Raw genomic sequence first — 20,247 nt, 5'->3', positions numbered from 1 at the left:
TAAATCATTTATGTTCACACCTAGTCATGCATTGTATCTTAGGCATCCTTAAGGTTTATAAATAGCTAAGTATTTGGCCTGTAAGGATAATTCATTGAACTATGTTTTATCAAATATTTGAGAGTTAAATCTCTCTTCAAGTTCTTAAGTGAACTATATCAACTTATCAAGCTTAGCTTGTGGCGTCAAACCTCTTATACCATTCTGATATTTTTTATTCCTAAGTATTTATACTTAGTGGGTCAAAGTCCTTAAACACAACCCCTCAAGTTATTTGTAAGGTTTAGGGTTAGGCTTTAATGTAGCTTAGTTTGACTCCTTGATTCTTGAGATAATATCTTCTATTTCTCTTACCATACTTCTATTATCTATCTTTCATTCAACCATATCACCTTATATATTTCATCATATTCTATCAAACATATCATCATCTTCATATATATCTTCCGCAACCAACTCTATATTTCATTTCATTATCTTCCATTAACCATTATATTTGATCCTTTTTACTTGTGCAAGGATCCTTGTTGTCTTCCTAGATCGAAACAATCAAAGGGCAACCTTGTCTTCAACAACAACATTTGTTGGAGTTAGGGTGACCTATATCAGTTACTGTAGCAATAGGCAGGGAAGAGGTTTCTCAAAGCCCTTGGTCAGAGAAGAGACATCTTGTCACCCTTAAAGAGATTTAATAATTGGGTAAAGGCATATTTATCGTAGTGAAAACAAAGGAGGAAGCCCAACTCTCCCCTTGCCATGGCAAATGTATCTCGACATCATAGCGGGGGCATCTTAACACTCTTTAGAGGTAACTCTAAGCTTTATCAGTAAGAGTGAAAGGTGTTCATATATCTGTCGGGTGTTTGGAGGCATCTTAATGGTTCTAGGGTGGAGGAATATTGACACTTATTGGAGTAAAGTTTTTTTAAATATTTTTTTCAATTTTAAGACGTAATCTTGTATTCTATGAAGATAGTGAGGCATCTAAACGCTTTTTTCCCAGGTAGAAGAGGTTACTCATTCAATGGTGATGAATTGCCATAGGCATTGAGGCATCTCAACCATACCAATTACAGCAGGAAGAACTGAAACATCTTTGTCATGGTAGAAATAAAGTAAATGCATATTGACATCGAATAAGAGGTATATGAATTACCTTAGGTAGATCTATAGCCTTAAGATGGGATAAAATCAACTCAATGCCCTCGGATACAACTCACGATTTTGTAGGTGCGAAGGTAACTCAATAGTTCTATAGTTAGTGGGCAGAGGCATCTCAACACTTTTAGCTAGTTAATGGATATCAAATATTTAAGTATAGAAAAGAGTGGGGGCATCTCAATACTTAGAGTGGAGGCAACTCAACGCTCTTAGCTAAAAGGAGAAAGATCTCAACCATAGCATCATAGTAGAGGTATCTCACGTTGTGGCAACATAATGGATGATATAGAAACATACTTCGAGACTTGATTCTTAGGTGGAGGTGTTAAAATATCTCAATACTTGTATGTGTTAGTTGTTCAAACATTACATGTTATTCTAGGAGAAGGTTTCTCTAAATACCTAGGCTAGGAGTACTTTGGCAGTTTCTCGCAGCGAGTATCCATGCCAACACAAGTCAGTGACCTCACATAATATATCGAGTGGGTTTTCTTAGTACTCGTGCTTAGAGTAATCTAGATAGTCTCTAGGAGAGCTATTCATACTAACACATGTTTGTAAAGCAATGCATGTTAGGTGATGCAGAGAACCGTTGTAGAAGTTTTCCATGTTTTTCTATGCTTCCCTCAACTAGATTACGTTGTCTAAGGTATGACTCCTTGTGCTTCTAATCTTTCTCTCTCGTGAGAAGAGTGACCTTGGTGAGAGAGACAAGTGGTTTTATTTGCATTGTCCCCCTCTCATTTTCTTCTCATGTCATATGCTTTTCCGACCCTTTACAATGGATTGTCCAAAATAGCCATGTCAATTTAGGTAGATTTTAAGAAGAAAATAAGAGGTGAAGATGGTTGATTGATTTTTGAGGTATATCTCGACTGATTCTCTCAGTCATAAGGCTCGTCCACACTTAATGCACCAATTATTAAAGAGAACAATTTGGTATCATTGGTCGTTGACAGTTCTTTCCTTCTGATTTGAGCAGAGAACCATAGCCGGTGAGATAACAATCTTGGGTTAGTGTTTCTCTGTGATTGAGATGAAGACATAAAGAGGAAAGATGAAAGTGAAATAGCATATGGTGGTGAGGTACCCTCTTACAGTCGTGGTTGAAAGGTATTTATAGTGGCCCTAATTGATGGTGTTAGACATATGGCAATTATGACTACTCAAAGGTCAATAGGCTAAATAATAAATCTAGTTATCAAATCTTGGATTTCGTTTTGGTAGATCAAGTAGGCGTGTCTGAGATCTTGTTTATGCACTATAATTGATTCAGAGGCTATGATACTCATGTGGAAGAAGGATATGGATTCCTTGGAAGTTTCGATAAGAAAAGGAGTCTATCTAGAGGTCTTGACTGGCAGTTTCAGGAGGTGACTGGCAGTTTCAGGAGGTGACTTCTGGAGGTATAACAATTTTTATTAATATTTATTTTTATTAATATATTTCTTTAATAATATTAAATTTTGGTTAGTTTTTTTAGTTTGGATTTTTAATAGAATTTAAGTTGAGATGGGCGTATATTGGGTTTGATTATATATATAATTTAGTAAATATATAAAGTCGATAAATTCACACTCATAAATGACCACGAATTAAAACTAAACTAAAAGAATCGAATTGATTCAGTTCAGTCGGTAATGCCAAAATATTTCAACAGTTGCGGTGAGGAATCCAATTTAGATAAAAAGACGATTGTATCGTTGTGTTTGTATCTTTTCTTTCATTCTTTCTCTTTTTGCCTTTGTTTATAGGATTTTAAGTTTCAATTTTTTTATTGTTTGTCTCCATGAGATTTGTTAGCTTTATTTCAATCCTTATTCTTTAATATTTTGGTGGTTTTATTATTATAAAAAAATGAAATGTTTATTATTATATATTTATTTGGTAACAAAGACAGGAAGTTTAATTTTAATGCCAATGGCACAAGTGGTTGAGATTTAGGAATTTGAGTTTGTAAGGTAAAGTTCAAATCCTACCATCGTTACTCTTGGTGAGTAATCTGTAAATTCTTATGTAATTAAATTTTAATAATTTTAAATAAATTATTTTATTTCTAATTCTTTTAATTTATAAATAGTTTTATAATATATATATAAATATTTATATTATTTTTATAAATTTTAATTGCACATATATCATATGCAATAATATTAATGAATTTAAATTGATGTATTTTAAATTTTATAATAATATGTCCAAAATAATCATTTTATTTTTTAATAATTATTTTTTACAGTAATCTCAAACACTTTATTTTAAAAATTATTTTTCTAAAACACTTTTCAAAAGTTATTTTCAAAATCATTTTTTCACCAAAACTTTTCAAGGTAAAATCGATTTTTGCACAAAGCTACTTAAGCCTAAGAAAAATATATATGTGAAAAAAAAATCTACCCACACACATGTGGAGAGAGCAAGCACGGGAAAGGTTTGTCATGTCATTTTTAAAAGGATAAACTACGCATGTTATCCCTCAACTTTCTTCTTACTCTTTCTTATTCTTATTTTGATCATTCAAGTTTAAAAAGTTTCAATTTAATAATTAAACTTTATATTTTGAATTTTTAGTCACTCATCCGTTACTTTATCCATAACAGAGTGATGGCATGACATTATAACTTAAACTATTCACTTTTTTACTCCACTTGATCAACCCTTTTTGTAGACTTTTTATCTTTGGCTTTAACAACCTTTTAATTTTCATCATTTGTCACGGATCACTCAAAGGCGCTATCGTAACTTACTATCCCTCCATTGGACGTACAACATTATCATCACGCTTCACCTCAATCGTCGTTTATAAGACGATAAAGGTGTTTCTACATTATCTTCTAATGGCTCTACCTCCATTTCCTCCACTTTCTTTATGGTTAACGTGGATCAACCTAAAAAACAAAGTAGAGAAACTGAAGATAGAGCCACTAGCAAATAATGTAGCAACATTTGTATTGTTTGATCAACAACGATTGAGATGAAAGCATGATGATAATGTTTTATGTCCAATGGAGGGGTAACAAGTTACAATGACACCTTCGAGTGATCCGCAACAAATAGTAAAAGTAAAAAGATTGTTGAAGCTAAAGGTGAAAAACTTATATAATGAGGCTGATCGATTGGAGTCATAAGGTGAAAAGTTTGAGTTATAATATCATGTCATCACTCAGTTAATAAAATAACATATGAGTGATTAAAAAAATTATGTACAAAGTTCAGTTATTAAAATACAATGTTTTAGACTTAAGTGATCAAAATAAGAGTGAAAAGAAAGCTGAGTGATTATATATAGAGTTTACCCTTGTAAAAATGATAAGCATGATATTTTTCGACCTTGCAAAAATCAGCGCAGTTTTTTCACTCACTCAAGTTCCCGCTTCCAATAAAGGCTTAATCATCTCTTTTAGCTTATATCGTTAAACCTTTCGACATAAATGTTCAATCTTTAGGGTTTAGTCTCCTCTTTCTGTATTCTCAGACCTGAAGAAGTCAATGCAGTTAGGGCTTTTGGGAGGGTTATCTTCCACTTTCACACCAGTTAAAGCACCAACAAAAATGGCAGCTTCCACTTCCCTCTCGCTTTTTCCGTACAGAATCTGTTACAGACCGAGCCCTATAAATCGCTACATTTCTTGCTCTGTCGGCTCTCCTACTCCTATAGGTACTTCATTTTTTTCCTTTTTAGACTCTTTTTGATTGCCGAGAAAGTGAAGCGGAAAGAGATTATGAAGCTTTTATGTTTTTGTTTATTTTAAGCTGGATGGCATGTTAGAGTGGTTTTTGGGTGATTTTTGAGTTCTGGGAATAAGATGAATTGGATGCTTTTAGCGTTTATTGGCTATTTTTTTTATAGATAGTGGAACAAAGGATAAAGAGAAACAAGTTGCAAGTTTTAGTCCAATCTTTTATAGGCTCTTGGATTGGATAAATAGCTTATCTAGATTGTTGCGTTCAGTGATAATGGTGGTTACTATTTTCTCTTTTTTTAGGTACACGAAGAACTAAAGTTCCACGTAAAAGTTCAGGAAGATTAGATGGGGCTAGAAAAAGTATGGAAGACTCTGTCCAACGCAAGATGGGGCAGTTTTATGAAGGAACTGCTGGGTCACCGCTTCGAGTCCTTCCGATTGGTGGCTTGGGTGAAATCGGAATGAACTGCATGCTTGTTGGGCATTATGACCGCTATATTCTAATTGATGCCGGTGTAATGTTTCCAGAGTAAGTACTGTGCATTTCATCTCCAGGAGGATTTTGGACTAAATACTTTTATTTGTAATTCATGCTTAAGGAGAGAAAGTTTTATGTTTTAATTCTGTTGCCTTTTTCCCCCTGAAATTTCCTAATTTCAGAAGACAATCCGATTTTGACTAGGTTGATGTTTTACTAGTGCAAATATATGTCAAATGTGTTGATACTGATACGGTTACTTTAATTTCTATGCTCTCCTTTATTATATAATGTTGCACTGTATTTGACATCATTTCAGCTATGATGAGTTTGGAGTTCAAAAGATTATACCTGATACAACATTTATTAAGAAATGGAGCCACAAAATTGAAGCAGTTGTGATAACACATGGCCATGAAGATCACATTGGTGCGTTGCCTTGGGTAATACTTGTCGGCCATGCCTGTTAAATCTTTTATTACCTTTTCCTCACCTGTTAAATAGTTCTTGATAGTTTATCTAAACTTCTTATCACTTTCCTTTTTCTCGGGCATGCCATGTTTTCTCTAGTGTGGCATGTACATTTTTATAGTGCATTGCCTATATTGATGCCTCAAGCTTCCTATTTTATCGAGCATGCCATGGTTTCTGCAGAAGTTGCCATGGTTTCTGCAGAAGTTCTTTATTTTCATTGAAATAGTGCATGTAGGTGAATCTAGATAAAAACAAGTTGTTGCTCAAGTAGTAATACTGTATTATCACACCTACCTGGATCAGCTTGTGGACCTTCTTCGCTACAGGGAAGGTGTAAATTGTTCTCAGAATTTTGTTCCATTTCTTCTCATTCTAATTTAAAGATTCGCAGTTTTCTGCTCTGTATTCTGGTCATCAGTTTTACATCCACTCAGTAAAGCTGACAACTAATTAAGAATCACAAAGCCTAACCATGTCCATACTGCCTAGCTACACTTACACTGGATGAGAACCTTTCAGAGTAATGTATTGCATTGATCTGGGGATTCAGATATTAAATATCAATTAAGCTGCTTTAGTTGGCAATTAGAATGGTCTTGTAAATGGTAGCATAATTGATGACACTAGAGTTTAGCGTGGTGTTTATGTTGCATTTTCTTTTTAACATTATATTACAAGTTTCCTTTCTGTTTGTGCAGGTTATTCCAGCATTGGATCCCCATACTCCCATATATGCATCATCCTTTACAATGGAGGTACTTCTAAGTTCTAATAATGAGATAAATACATGCAATATGAATGCAAAAAGGCACATACTACTTTTTGAGAACTTACCATGTCTTATTTCATGACATGTCCACATTATTGACAGAAATTACTCATTTATGGATGCTGATCTGAATGTTATAAAATCTCTATAACCATGACCTTTATCCTAGTTTATGAGAATTTCTCCTTAAAAGTCTATATACCTTCTAATAATTACGATTGTTTGTCTTTGTAGTTCGGTAGCTATTAGAATTTAGAAGTTTTCCTTGTCACAACAAGACTGGTCTTACTATTGTCTAGGGTTTATACTTCTTAATTAACTATACTCGCCAGTGTGCAAAATAATAGCTTACTATAGAATTTTTATCGTCTCTTTCTGAAAATGAACAAGTGACTCTTGCACTCGTGTCAACAGCTGATTAAAAAGCGCTTGAAGGAGAATGGGATTTTTGTACCATCTAGGCTTAAAGTATTTAAAATCAGGAGGAGATTTATGGCTGGGCCATTTGAAATAGAGCCTCTCAGAGTAACCCATTCTATTCCTGATTGTTGTGGACTAGTTCTTCGCTGTGCCGATGGTACAATTCTTCACACTGGGGACTGGAAGGTGGGGTTTTCCCCCCTTTTCATTTCTTATCTTGTTACCATAACGTGACTTTCAGTCCACTTAAGCTGTTAAAGTTGACAGATTGATGAATCACCACTGGATGGGAAGAATTTTGACCGGAAGTGTTTAGAGGAACTCTCGAAGGAAGGAGTAACACTGGTGAGCATCCTGTATCTATTCTTGTAACTACTGTGAGGGTTTTAGAGCAGATTACAAGAGTCACCTTTAGGGAGTGGAAATGAACTATTAGTTCCATCTTTAGCAGTCTGTAACAGAACCAAGTGTAGAAATATGATTGTTTCAATGAATTGACTCATGATTTGGGCATGTCTGCTCAGACTTTTATAATCAACTAAGATGATTGTTTTGAATATGATATTGCTTGATATTTGAGACTTTTGATTTGTTTCGTTGCAAATGCAAAGATGAACCCGGCAGCTGACATCTTGCATTTCTTATATCTGTTATTTGGTTTCCATAGGTTTTTTAAATAATCTCTTTTGTATGCTTTAAATTTACAAAAAGTAAAGACATATATGTTGTCTAAATTCGTCTTGATCTTTTAAGATAAAATTCTTATGATGCATAATTGCAAATTGAGCTTGTAACTTTTTTCAAAACTGTTCCAAGTACAAATGTATAATTCATTTAGTGCATGTCTGCAGATGATGAGTGACTCGACCAATGTATTGTCACCTGGAAGGACAATTAGTGAAAGTGCAGTAGCAGATGCATTGTTGAGGCATATTTCAGGTGCGAAAGGAAGGATCATTACTACCCAGTTTGCATCTAACATACACCGGCTTGGAAGTGTTAAGGCTGCAGCAGATTTAACTGGTAGAAAGTTGGTATGTTTTGTGTGACTGTAATGGTATCTTGTGAACCTGGTTGTCATCATGATAGTGACGTCAAGTTTTATAGCTTAGATATTGTTGTCCTTGATCTAGGTATTTGTTGGCATGTCATTGAAGACGTATCTAGATGCAGCTTGGAAAGATGGAAAAGCACCAATTGATCCCTCAACCCTGGTACTCACTCTTTTGATACTTAGCTCTTTTTTTTCCTGTATAGTATACAGTTTAATCCTTGTGGCAAGTATCAATCTTTTACTTTTCTTGTAAGTTATAAGTTTGGTGTTATCAGATTAAGCTACTCAGTTGCTAAACTGCTTTTGTCCAAATTCTGCAGTTCTTGTTTAAGCTCATTTAATGTATATGTAAACCTTTAATGAAATGATTTGTAATTCGTATCTTCTTTTGCTAGTCTTGCCCCTTAGAACGTATCTTCCAACAAAATTATCCTATAAGATGACTTTTTGTTGCTTACACCATGTTAATGTTATCTCTTCTTTTAACCTTAAGCACTTCCAAATTGAATTTGAATATCTTCCTACTGTCATTATTCATTTCTCATCTTCCTAATACATTTTTCTTACATTTTTTTAAAGAAAGGAACTATCCTAAGTGGAATGCTCTCCTGCCGTGAAAAACTGCTTGTTTATGTTCTAATGTTTGCTCTCTGCTCTTTCCGTTGTGATTATAGGTGAAAGCAGAAGATATTGATGCCTATGATCCAAAGGATTTGATAATTGTCACAACTGGATCCCAAGTAAGTTAATCTCTATGGCTCCAATGAACAACACGTTTAGTTGACTGTTTAGCTGGCTTGTGACTGTGTGTTCTATTATGTCAGGCAGAGCCACGTGCTGCATTGAATCTTGCATCGTATGGAAGTAGTCATTCCTTCAAACTGAACAAGGAAGATGTGATTCTCTATTCAGCTAAGGTAATGACAATGTATGGTATGCGTTCATTTCTAGCTGAAAAGATTTCTTTGAGCTCTTAATAACTGAATATTTGCTGATGGAAATAGAAAAAATATAGTGCGGTTAACTTTTATTGTTTTTTCTATTCTAACATGAGCTTTCCTGTATCCTTTTCTATGGGATAGGGTTTGTTAATCTTTCTCAATATGTTGAGACGTTAATTCTTTTACTTTTGTATCAGGTAATCCCTGGTAATGAATCTCGGGTGATGAAGATGCTAAACCGCATATCAGAGATTGGATCCAATATAGTGATGGGTAAGAATGAGGGGCTTCATACTTCTGGTCATGGATATCGTGGAGAACTAGTAAGTTGATTCAACTTTTCTTTGAATGGTTTGAATTTAAAAGTTTATTTGTCACTTTCACTTTGTTACTCCTTGAACAAACAAAATACAGAAGGATAGGAAAATGGCACAACATTTAAATTCAGAACGGTACATTCTACATTGTTGATGCATTTGTTTGTGGGGTCTGTGGTTGCTAGATAATATATTAAAGGGAGGATGTTAATAACTCCTTTCTACATTTTCTTCTCTGTTTGCTCACCATTTGCTCACGGCTGATATAACATGAGTTTATAATTCTGTCTTTTGTTTATTTTTTCCTTAAAAAAAGTGAATTATTTTGTTACTTCAGTTACAGCTAAATAAAGGGGGTTCCTTACGATTTTGTTTCTTGATTCAGAAAACGATAATCTGGATGTGAATTAGATGTCCTATGGATGTGATTTGAATTGATCAAATCAGATATGTAGATTTTGATTGTGATATTTTTTTTTCTCATGTTGTGTCCTTGCATGTAAAACTCTATCTGAATGGTTTTATTTTGAAGGAGGAAGTACTTCAAATTGTAAAGCCACAACATTTTCTACCCATACATGGAGAGCTCTTGTTCCTAAAAGAACATGAGCTACTTGGGAAATCAACTGGTATTCGACACACCACTGTAAGTTGCTATTTTTGTTACTCACTAAGGGCTTCTTTATTTATTTATTGCTGTGATTCTCTAAAGTTGATTTTTTGAATGCAGTATTTCCTGAGAATTATTTTTATTAATGGATGAAGTTTAATTTATAACTTTGTTTAGTCTTAAGTTGTCTAAGAATTAATCTGAACATGAAATGACAGCTACTAGGTCTTGATAAGACTAGATGATTTTGATACGAAGATTTTTTTTATGTTCAAAAAAATTGGGACAGTTAAACAAAAAAAGCTTGTTAAAGAAAAATATATATTACTGAACGAGATACTTGTTAGAATTGAGTGACTGAAAGGACAGTAGATCAGAGTTGGTGATAATAACAAACATTTTGCAAGGAGAGTAAACGGGATGCTTGGAGATTTTGATTCATCATAGGGATTGCTTCAACATTATCTATCATGGTAGAATATGCTGTTGCACTCTTTCAAATTGTAATTCTTATTTATCATATCAGGTTATAAAGAATGGAGAGATGCTTGGGTTTTCTCATTTGAGGAATAGAAGAGTTCTTTCTAACGGTTTCAGTTCCCTTGGGAAGGAGAATTTGCAGGTTTGAAATCCTTAAAAGTATTTGGCAGTTCTTAAAAAAGTTAATTGAGAAGGATATTCATGAATTTAGTTCTAAATTGCAGCTAATGTACAGTGACGGTGATAAAGCATTTGGCACATCAACCGAACTTTGTGTTGATGAGAGACTAAGAATTGCGTCTGACGGTTTATAGTGGTCAGGTAGAAAAGTTTTAGATGCTTAAATGAAGTCTATATATGTTTCATATTTGTTCGTGCATGCTAATATATTCCTTTTGCAGCATGGAGATTTTACGCCCCGAAAAGGAAGATGGCATTGTTGAAAATAGATTAGAAGGGAGGATAAGAATCACTACACGCTGTTTATGGCTAGACAAGGGGAAGCTTTTAGATACACTCCATAAAGCTGCTCATGCGGCACTGTCAAGCTGTCATGTGAATTGTCCTCTACCTCACCTGGAAAGAACTGTTTCAGAGGTATTGAGGAAGACGGTAAGGAAGTATAGTGGTAAGAGGCCTGAAGTCATCTCCATCGCATCAGAGAACCCAACTGGAGTTCTCTCTGAAGAGCTGACTGAAAAGCTATCTGGCAACTCCAATGTTGGTTTTGAGTTGCCAACATTGAGAAAAGTGGTAGATGAGCATCCAAAAGGGACACCACCAAACAAGATAAAAGCAGAAGAAGATGAAAGTACATTGCATGTAGAGAATGCCTCAGAACAAAATTTGATAGGTTGGTCCTTGTCCTCTTTTTTGCCTCCCCTTCCAATCTCACTTGTTCATTCAAGTTCTGTCTGCGTGCATGTAGCTAGGCATGTGATCAAATGTTTGTGTTGGAATTGGTAATTTATTGTGACTAAAGGTAGTTTAGTTTGTGATATAACGCTCCAGTTTCATTGATGTGTTCTATTCTATCATTATTTCCTCAAGCAGATGGTGAAGTTGAAAGGTTTTTACCCGAGGAAGACACCAGTACATCAAGTCCTGACTGTGCAGAAAGTCATACACCCCATGCTGATGATTCTGATGAATTTTGGAAATCATTCATCAAACCATCGTCACCTATTGACAATTTAGAAAGGGATAATGTGTTGGTCCAGAAAGAGGAACATGAACCAGAATTTGAGAGTGATGGCACTGCTAGCAGTGGTGATGACTCGGAAAATCCTAGATCTCAAATGAAGTCATCAAAGCAGCGGAACAAATGGAAACCTGAAGAGGTTAAGAAGCTAATTAAAATACGGGGGAATTTGCATAGCAGATTTCAAGCTGTGAAGGGGAGAATGGCCCTCTGGGAAGAAATATCTACAAGCTTGTTGGAAGAAGGAATTAGTCGAAGCCCTGCACAGTGTAAATCTCTCTGGGCATCTCTAGTTCAGAAATATGAGGTTGGTTCTTTCTCTTTTTAGTGTTTTCTGTGGAACTATTGCTTATATATCTCTATATTGATTCTGGGGTAGCTTATGCATCAATGGAATATGTTCCATGTGGCTTTAGTTTCATAGCCATTCATGTTGTTCTCTATAGCTTCTCCTGCACATTCAAGAATTTAAATCTCTGGTTAGGAATGATAGAATCTATGTTTCTGCAACCTTTCGTTTTCCTTGAAGTACTTGTGTTTGACACTTGTCTGACCCATATCTAGACATGGGTAGGGGGATATGGTTTTCAAGGATCCTGTAAATACATGAAAATCTTGAAAATGAATTGAACATAGATGTGTCCAACACTCGCACCTGATTGGTGTATTATGAGATTTAAATGGCCGTTATTTCACTGTTTCCAATCTCTATGCTGCTGAATATTCATTGGAATGGATTGTGCAGGCTAGCATCTATTACATCCATAATTCTGATAAATGCATCCATGACAGAAATTTAAATCCTTGATTGAGAATGTTCAATTTGTTCCTCTCATCACTTGTGCTGCTTATTGACCAACTCTGGCACATATTTTGACAGGAAAGCAAGAATGAGAAGAGAAGTCACAAGAGTTGGCCCTATTTTGAGGACATGAATAAAGTGTTTTGAGGCCACAATCACAAAATGACTGAAGTGTGGAGGAGATGCTCAACATGCAATATTAAAATATGGAAGCAGGGATAACTATTGTGACCATGGAATTCAATTGTGAAGTTGGAAGAATGGGAAATGAGGAAAGAGGCTTGTTTTTTAGGTTGGTAAAGTGTTCAATCATTCATGTATAAATGGTAGAAATGGGCCAATTCAGATAGGCCATTTATGGAGAAATAATTTTGTAGCAAGACTTCCTGTAAATTTTAAAGTTTATTACTTCTTAATATACCTGTTCATACATTTGGGTAGTTTTTGAGTAAATTTGCAAAAAGGCTTTCATTTATTTTGTTCTCAAGTGTGTTACTTGTGGCCTTTTGCCCCAATTCAATGGTAAGCTTTCACTCTACAAGTCCAAGTTAATGTAAAGATTAAAACCAACTATCAATATGGTTAATTACACGTTTGACCCTTGAACTTCTATTCTCCTCACATTGCTCGTTGAGTTTTTGTCAAATCAATAAAGTTTAATTAAAACATGGGCTTTTTTTTACTCAAATATACTCTAAATAAAGATTTTCTATCAATATAACATCCATTTGTGATTAACACTCATTTGATGAAAGTGTTTAATGCATATGTGGTAAAGATGCTTCTTGCGAAAAATATCTTTTGATGATGTGGCGCATCCCTGAAAGATGCTTCCTATTGGATAAATTGATTTGAACTATTATGCTTCTTTTAGAGGCTAAAGCTTTGCGATGTCTATAACGCCATGAGATTAAATGAATTTAATTAGGATGAATGTATTTTAAAATTTAAAATATGAGATTTAAATTAGATTAGAAACCCAAACTAGAAGTAAATACAAACAAAAATGAAGAATTGGTGCCTTGGTTTGAACCATGAAGACTTAGAGCTCATTGAGTGCAAATAGCCCCTTTTTGAAATTAATATATATTGTATATATATATAAATATAATCAACTTACATAGTGTAAATTTTTTTAGTTTTACACATTTAAGATCGTTGAATGAGTGGAAATATAATGTCGAGATTAATAGTAGGAAACGAGAGAATATTCACTGGAAAAAAAAAACAATGAGTTAATCTCAACCTTCTATTTCCACTCATCCAACGGTCCTAAATATAGGTAAAACAAAAAAATTACATTGTATAATTGAATCCTGTTGAACCTATACTTTGATATAACAAATAAGGGCAAAATATTTTTGGACTTAATCGAATTTGTTAACAGATTTCAAAAATAATTCAATGTCCATAAAATAAGAATTTGAACACAAAATGATTTTAGGGATAAGTAATATCGATGATGTTCTTGTGGTACTAATATCATAAGTATGATAAGTATCGATACTCTCTTGGTATTACTGATACTACTATTCGATTTTAAAGTTGTTCAAATTCTAGAATGCAAAATTGGTATCGATATGTAATACATGATTATTTTTGGACTATTTTTTTCCAAAGCCGAAACATTTTTATTAAAGCTTATTTTGAATCCCAATACATCAACCAACTTGAAACAGTTTTTTGGACAATATCCAGACATTTTTTAAGGCGTGGTATCTTCTTGAAATTGAAACGTCTTTAGTTAGCTTTCCAACACATTCTGAAATGCATCAATTGGACATCGGGAACTCAAGACATGCTTATTTTAGCGAAGAAACATGTGTAGAAAATTGAATACGAGATTTTAATTTATTATGATTTTTTAATTATTTTATTGAATATTTGTAATTAAATTAAGCTTTATACTTTCCATAATTTATTTAGGGTAATTAAGAAACTTTTTACTATTTTAGAATTACTTTTCTTTTAATTAGTATATCTAGCATTAATGAAAAGATGTTATTTTTTTCCTTTTTAGGGGGCGTTTGTATCATGGATTTTTGCATTCCTGGGAGGAATATTTTTTTCTGGTTAAGATACCCACGTTTGAATGAGCTACATTCCCAAGTGAGGGTAATATCTCAATACCAACATTATTTTTTTCGATCTGCTTTACTGGGAATATTATTCCCACAACTAACTTAGATATTTTTTTATTCTCGTGCTTAAGGGCTAAATAGCCTTTCTTATATTCTTCTCCCTAAGGAAAAAAGTCATCTTCTTCGAATTGGCGACAAAAGATCACATAGTACAATTCCTCTTTCGATTTCAAAGACCACATTGTTCGTACCATTCTCTGTAATTTGTTTCTTCGCAAAGAAACCTTAGTCCATTATGCTATTTTCCACCCGAAACGAATTCTTTTCTTCACTTATTTTTTATTATTAATGATCATTCTATGTTTTTCTTTGTTTAAATTACAGGAAACTTACTTTGGAGCTTTACGGAGAGAGTTGTTGCATTCTTCTTAAATTTTACCTATAAATATCCTCTCTATTTAAAAAAAAAATTGTCTCCTTTAAATATCCCATTTTATTTTCTTTTCAAATTTTACCTGTAATATTCTTATTCTGAAAATTTACCTGTAATATCCTCTCCTTTGATTTGCCTATTTTAGTTTTGGCATGATTTAGGGTTCATGAGATATCTTATAGTTGGTATAAAATCGGGAATTGATTGTTTTAGGCTTTGGAGTGGAGGTGTTAGGTTTGCATTGACAGTTTAATTTTTTTTTTGGCACTAACCTAACAGAGAAATAAAATTATAAACTGTAAAATTGTGTAAAATTAGGGCCTTTTTGTTCTGCCTACCTTTAGTTAGTTTAGTAGCGCTGTAGATACAAGTCAAAAGAATTGAACTAAAACGAAGTGGATTAACTAACAATAAGCTAAAAGAAGTTAATCTTAATTGCCCAGAAACTACTAACTTACTGGACTCTTTTCTGGACAGATATTTTTCAGAACCTCCGGTTTGAAATTTAGACAGTTTTTTGCAGAGCCCAAGATACTTGCTAAAAATGCATAAACTTAGACAACTGGGAATTGAATTTTAACCAGTTCTAGCGCTTAATTTTCTGAGAACTGTATGAACTAATGAACTCTGACGTTTTTGACAATTTTACTCAAGTTGCTGATGCCCTAATCCTTGGTGACTTGTTGAATCTTAAAATTTAAAGTTCGATGCTAATAGTTTTAAATATTTGAAATGCGAAGAGTTATACCGACTGATCCAAAATTGCTTGGGTTTTTTTAATTCCAGTAGCAGCAGAAAGAAAAAATCATCATTCCTCAAGGTGAGCACTCATTGCTTTTATTATCAGGGTCTTCGGCTCTCTTGATGTTTGTTTGATAAAATGAAAAAACAAAAAAGGCTATATCAAGTCTTGTAATAAACACGTAAATTAATTTACCAACCAACCTTTGATATTGTTATTTGTTCAGATGATGCCCTTACGACTTTCGTTGCGTGAACTACTATAGTGAATGGAAATTATTCCGCAGTTTTTGGTCTCTCTGCGACACAATTTTAAGTAGCTGTATATACTCCTTTCTGTATGAACTTAACTTAGAATTAACATTTTTAGGGTATGTCGACTGAACCACAAGTGGAGTGGCAAAGGACTTGTGTTTAAGTCTTCAGTTGACACCTACCTTGGGTTCGATCATCAAACAATCCCTACCTCCTACCCCTTGCCAGGAAAAAGAATACCTAGCAGGAATAATTATATACGTAATTAGAGCATAGTGGGGAACTTAGTTTATGTTTTATATAATCAATCAAACTCTAGAGAACTATAAACTCTCAGCTGTGAGTTCAAGCCAGCCGTATTTCGAGGCTTATAAGCCCGAAAGCTACCATAAGCAAACCATTTGATAGTAGTATGAGTAAAATGACATGGTATTGGCATTTTGGCTTATTTGTAGTGGGTTAATCGAGTCCAGATTCATTTCTTCAACTTTGTGATGCATATGCAGGTGAACCTTGATAATCTTTTCATGAAAATTAGGTCAAATTAGGGATTTAGTCCATGTACTTTAATTTGACAAGATTTCATTTCTTTACTTTTTATAATGTCATTAGTTTGTTCAAATGGTTAATATTGTTATGTACAGGTGTCGACTTACGATAAATTTAAAATATGGGAATTAAATTTCAAGTTTGACTGTAGTAAGTAGACCGGAACCATAAATTAACTGCAAGCTACTTCATAAGTCTACCATTAGTTGCTCTTAGATTTTTGTTAAACTCTTGATTTCTGTTTTTAATTACTTCACAACTGTTAAATTAGTTTTCATTTATTTTTATTGTGATGACACACAATTGTTCTTGTTCAATATTATTATGTTCTAATATTAAAATGTTTATTCATAATAACAATTATGGCTCGTTTACCAATGCGAAAGAAGACGCATATCGCCACAATTCTTATTTTACAACTGCAAATGATGGAGATTATGTGTCATATGCTTATGGTTATTTCAGTTATTCTTAGAAAATATAAAAATAGACCTAAAATAACTTATGCACATGAAAGACTTCATAGACATAATATTAGATCACTTAATTTACATAAAATTGTATTTGAAAGTGATAGACAAAGTGTTGATAATTGTCGAATGGGTAGGAGAGCATTTCTCAAATTGTGTCACCTATTACAAAGTCAAGGTGGGTTAAAAAAGAGTTGATATATGTCTACAGTGTTAGCTTCAGTTTTGAAACTGCACCCGATTCTTTTTAGAAAACCAGAACCGATACAAGATAATTCAACAAACGATTGATGAAAATGGTTTAAGGTATTGTATCATAATTCTGAAATTACTTTTAAGTTAATTAGTAAAATTTAATACTTAAATGGATACTAATAATTTAATTTAAATTTCTTTGATGAATATAAGGATGTTTGGGTGCTCTAGATGGAACGTATATTAAGGTCAATGTTGCTTCAATCAATAAACCTAGGTACAGAACAATAAAAAAAGAAATTGCAACAAATGTACTTGGTGTTTGCACACCAAACATGCAATTCATTTATGTTTTACTTGGGTGGGAAGGTTCTACAGCTGAAGGTAGAATACTCAGAGATGCCATTAGTAGAAGAAATGGTTTAAATGTTCCACAAGGTAAATCCTTAGGTAATTAATAAATATATATATAAAAGAATGTAAAATTCTTACAAGTTTTGTATATTAATTCACTTTTTAAATTAAAATAATATAGGGTATTACTACTTATGTGATGTTGTATACACGAATGGAGAGAGATTTCTTGCACCATATAGAGGTCAAAGATACCACTTTAATGATTGGAGAGAAGGACACCAACCTACCACCTCTCAAGATTATTTCAACATGAAACATTCTCAAGCTAGGAATTGCATTGAGAGATGTTTTGGCATATTGAAAGCGAGATGGGCAATTTTAAGGGAAAAATCATTTTATCCAGTGAAAACACAACGTATACTCATTTACGCTTGTTGTCTTCTCCATAATTTCATAAGATCTGAGATGCCAATTGATCCTATTGAATCTGACTATACTGAAGATATTAGGCATGTTGAAGAGATTAATGAGGTAGAAATGATCAGACATTATGAGCCAAGCAGTGCTTGGAGTGAGTGGAGAGACAATTAGCACAAGATATGTTTACTAGTTGGTTGGTGTCATGTACTTTAGGATAGATGTTATTTTATGTTATGTATAGACTGTCACCTTGTATTTTATCTAATGTTAGTGGTCATTACTTTCATGTATTTGGCATCTTTATATTTTATGCCATAAACTTTATTAAATTTTATGTATTTATCTTCTTTAAAATTTAAATTGCCTTTGTTATGGACATTCATTACATTTGATTTCTATTATGTTGCTATTTTAAATTTCATTTATGATTATTATTGACAATGGTGACATGTTTTATGTTATGTCATACATTTTTTATATACATCTTCTTAGATTGTTTCGAAGAGCAATATGTTAACATCAAATATGGAATCTCAAAAGGGGAAAACGTACAACTGAAAAGGTTAAGTCTAGTGGACTAAACAGAAGGATGTTGCACTTGTTGAATGCTTACACATTTTGGAAGAAGACCCACATTCGAAAGCTGATAATGGAACATTTAGATAAGGTTATCTATCTCATCTTGAAAAGATGTTAGAAATCAAGCTTCTGACATCACAAATTAGGGCTCATCCACATATTGAATCTAGAGTGAAGCTACTCAAAACACAATACAATGCTTTATCAGAAATGTTGAATATTGGAAGTGGATTTGGTTGGAATGAATATGATAAATGTTTGACTGCACCAAAGAATATGTTTGATGATTGGGTTAGAGTAAGTATTTTAATTGAATTTATCTTCTTTCTGTACTTTTTGTTATCTACATAGGTAATTGTAAAATTTATTAAATATAAGATTTTATTATATTGTAGAGTCATCCAACTGCTGCTAGATTGAGAAACAAGTCATTTCCATTCTTTGACGACTTCGTTCAAATATTTGGAAAATAAATAGCAACAGGAACAGCAGATGAGACAGCAGCTGATGCAGTGGAACATCTTGATGTTGAAGATAATGCATTTATAGATGCAATAGTTGAAGAAGAGGGAGTAAGAGATTCGGAATCAATGGAGGATATTGGCGCTTCAACTTTCCAAACATATGATGCTACTGTCTCTACCCCTGCAATGAAAAAAGTAGCTAGCAAGAAAAGGTCTCGAAGTGATGATGGGTTATATGAGCTTGTACATGAGATAAGTAAGTTTGGTGCTGCATACCGAGAATCTGCCTAAGAAATTAAGGATATTATTGCATTATTGAAAAAGGAGGAGGAAGGAAATGATCGAAGAATGTCGATTTTCACATAAATCATGAAAATTGGAGGCCTCTCCAATGATGAAATGATTACTGCAGGAGAGTATATTAACAAAGATGCATACAAGGTAGATTTATTCTTTTCTTTGCCAAAAGAATTCAAAAAAGATTATGTGATTTAGCAATTAGTTGAATGCCATCACTTTAGACCATCCTTTTGACGATGGTCCTTCTACAATTATGTTGATATCTTTTTTATTTTGATTTTAGAATATGGTCCCAACTTTTTTGTCTAGCTTCACCAGATATATGTCAAGCTTTTGACTTGGAGAATTTTTTGTGTATATAATATATCCAACATATATGATTAAGTTTAGAATGTCATGGCTATTATCTTTTGTAAGTCCGAACATTGTTGTTACTTTTGATGGTTAATGTTATACTTTTTTTTGTTATGTAAGCTAAGCAAAGAATGCAAGCTTATAAAATTGTATTCGGTATGGATGAGTTCATATATTCTAGTCGGTATCTTGGCTAGTCTTCTCAAAATTAGCGTGGCTAATTTCTGTTGCAGCAACTGTTTGGAGTATATGGCTTGCAAGTAATGTGCTAGTTTTCAAAAAGAAATCTCATTACCGATAGCTTAGAATAATTTGAACATGGTAGAATTAGCATCCACTAAAACTGTTTTAGAATTCTTTTTAGATACATGTAAGCTACTTCACTTGTCCTTTGTGTATGATATGAGAGAAATTAACGGTCTAGTATGTTCAAAGCTTGGCCTCCGTCGATCTAGTATGTTCTGAGAGAAATTAAAGGTTGACAGATCACCTCGCAAAGCGTAGTCTCTGTCGGTGTAGTATGTTCAAAGCTTGGTGGGATTGATTTCTTCTAGTTGTGATAGTTGTTGTTCAGTCTAATATTATTGTGTTTCAAGCCTTGTATTAATGGGGGAGTGGGATTGATTGAATAAATCTGTCTAAAAAAATTTAAAGTT

The 20,247-nt window shown here is 33.5% G+C and overlaps 1 protein-coding gene across 1 annotated transcript; it reads left to right on the top strand.

Annotated features, from left to right (window-relative positions):
• Window positions 1-4,562: 4,562 nt before the first annotated feature.
• On the top strand, window positions 4,563-19,443 carry LOC120189886 (ribonuclease J-like). The gene is made up of 18 exons (XM_039193033.1): window positions 4,563-4,819; window positions 5,148-5,376; window positions 5,645-5,768; window positions 6,498-6,554; window positions 6,983-7,174; window positions 7,256-7,333; window positions 7,840-8,022; window positions 8,122-8,202; window positions 8,717-8,782; window positions 8,867-8,959; window positions 9,181-9,306; window positions 9,833-9,946; window positions 10,437-10,532; window positions 10,615-10,703; window positions 10,792-11,243; window positions 11,444-11,898; window positions 12,472-12,533; window positions 19,419-19,443. The coding sequence occupies exons 1-18, from the start codon at window positions 4,651-4,653 to the stop codon at window positions 19,441-19,443; spliced, it is 2,691 nt and encodes an 896-aa protein (XP_039048964.1). The 5' UTR covers window positions 4,563-4,650.
• Window positions 19,444-20,247: the final 804 nt, after the last annotated feature.

The sequence above is a fragment of the Hibiscus syriacus genome, unplaced genomic scaffold (genome assembly GCF_006381635.1).
Source record: "Hibiscus syriacus cultivar Baekdansim isolate YM2019G1 unplaced genomic scaffold, ASM638163v2 tig00116960_pilon, whole genome shotgun sequence".
NCBI classification, from domain to species: Eukaryota; Viridiplantae; Streptophyta; class Magnoliopsida; order Malvales; family Malvaceae; genus Hibiscus; species Hibiscus syriacus.
Note: the sequence above shows the minus strand (reverse complement) of the source record. Positions and strands in the feature narration are given on the sequence as shown.

What these genes read in the sequence shown, in the direction of transcription:
- LOC120189886 (XM_039193033.1), top strand. Translation starts at nt 4,651, where the DNA reads ATGCAGTTAGGGCTTTTGGGAGGGTTATCTTCCACTTTCACACCAGTT. An exon ending in CAATTGATCCCTCAACCCTG is followed by an intron (nt 8,203 to 8,716) that starts GTACTCACTCTT and finishes TTGTGATTATAG; the next exon opens with GTGAAAGCAGAAGATATTGA. An exon ending in TTTGAGGACATGAATAAAGT is followed by an intron (nt 12,534 to 19,418) that starts GTTTTGAGGCCA and finishes AATTCAAAAAAG; the next exon opens with ATTATGTGATTTAGCAATTA.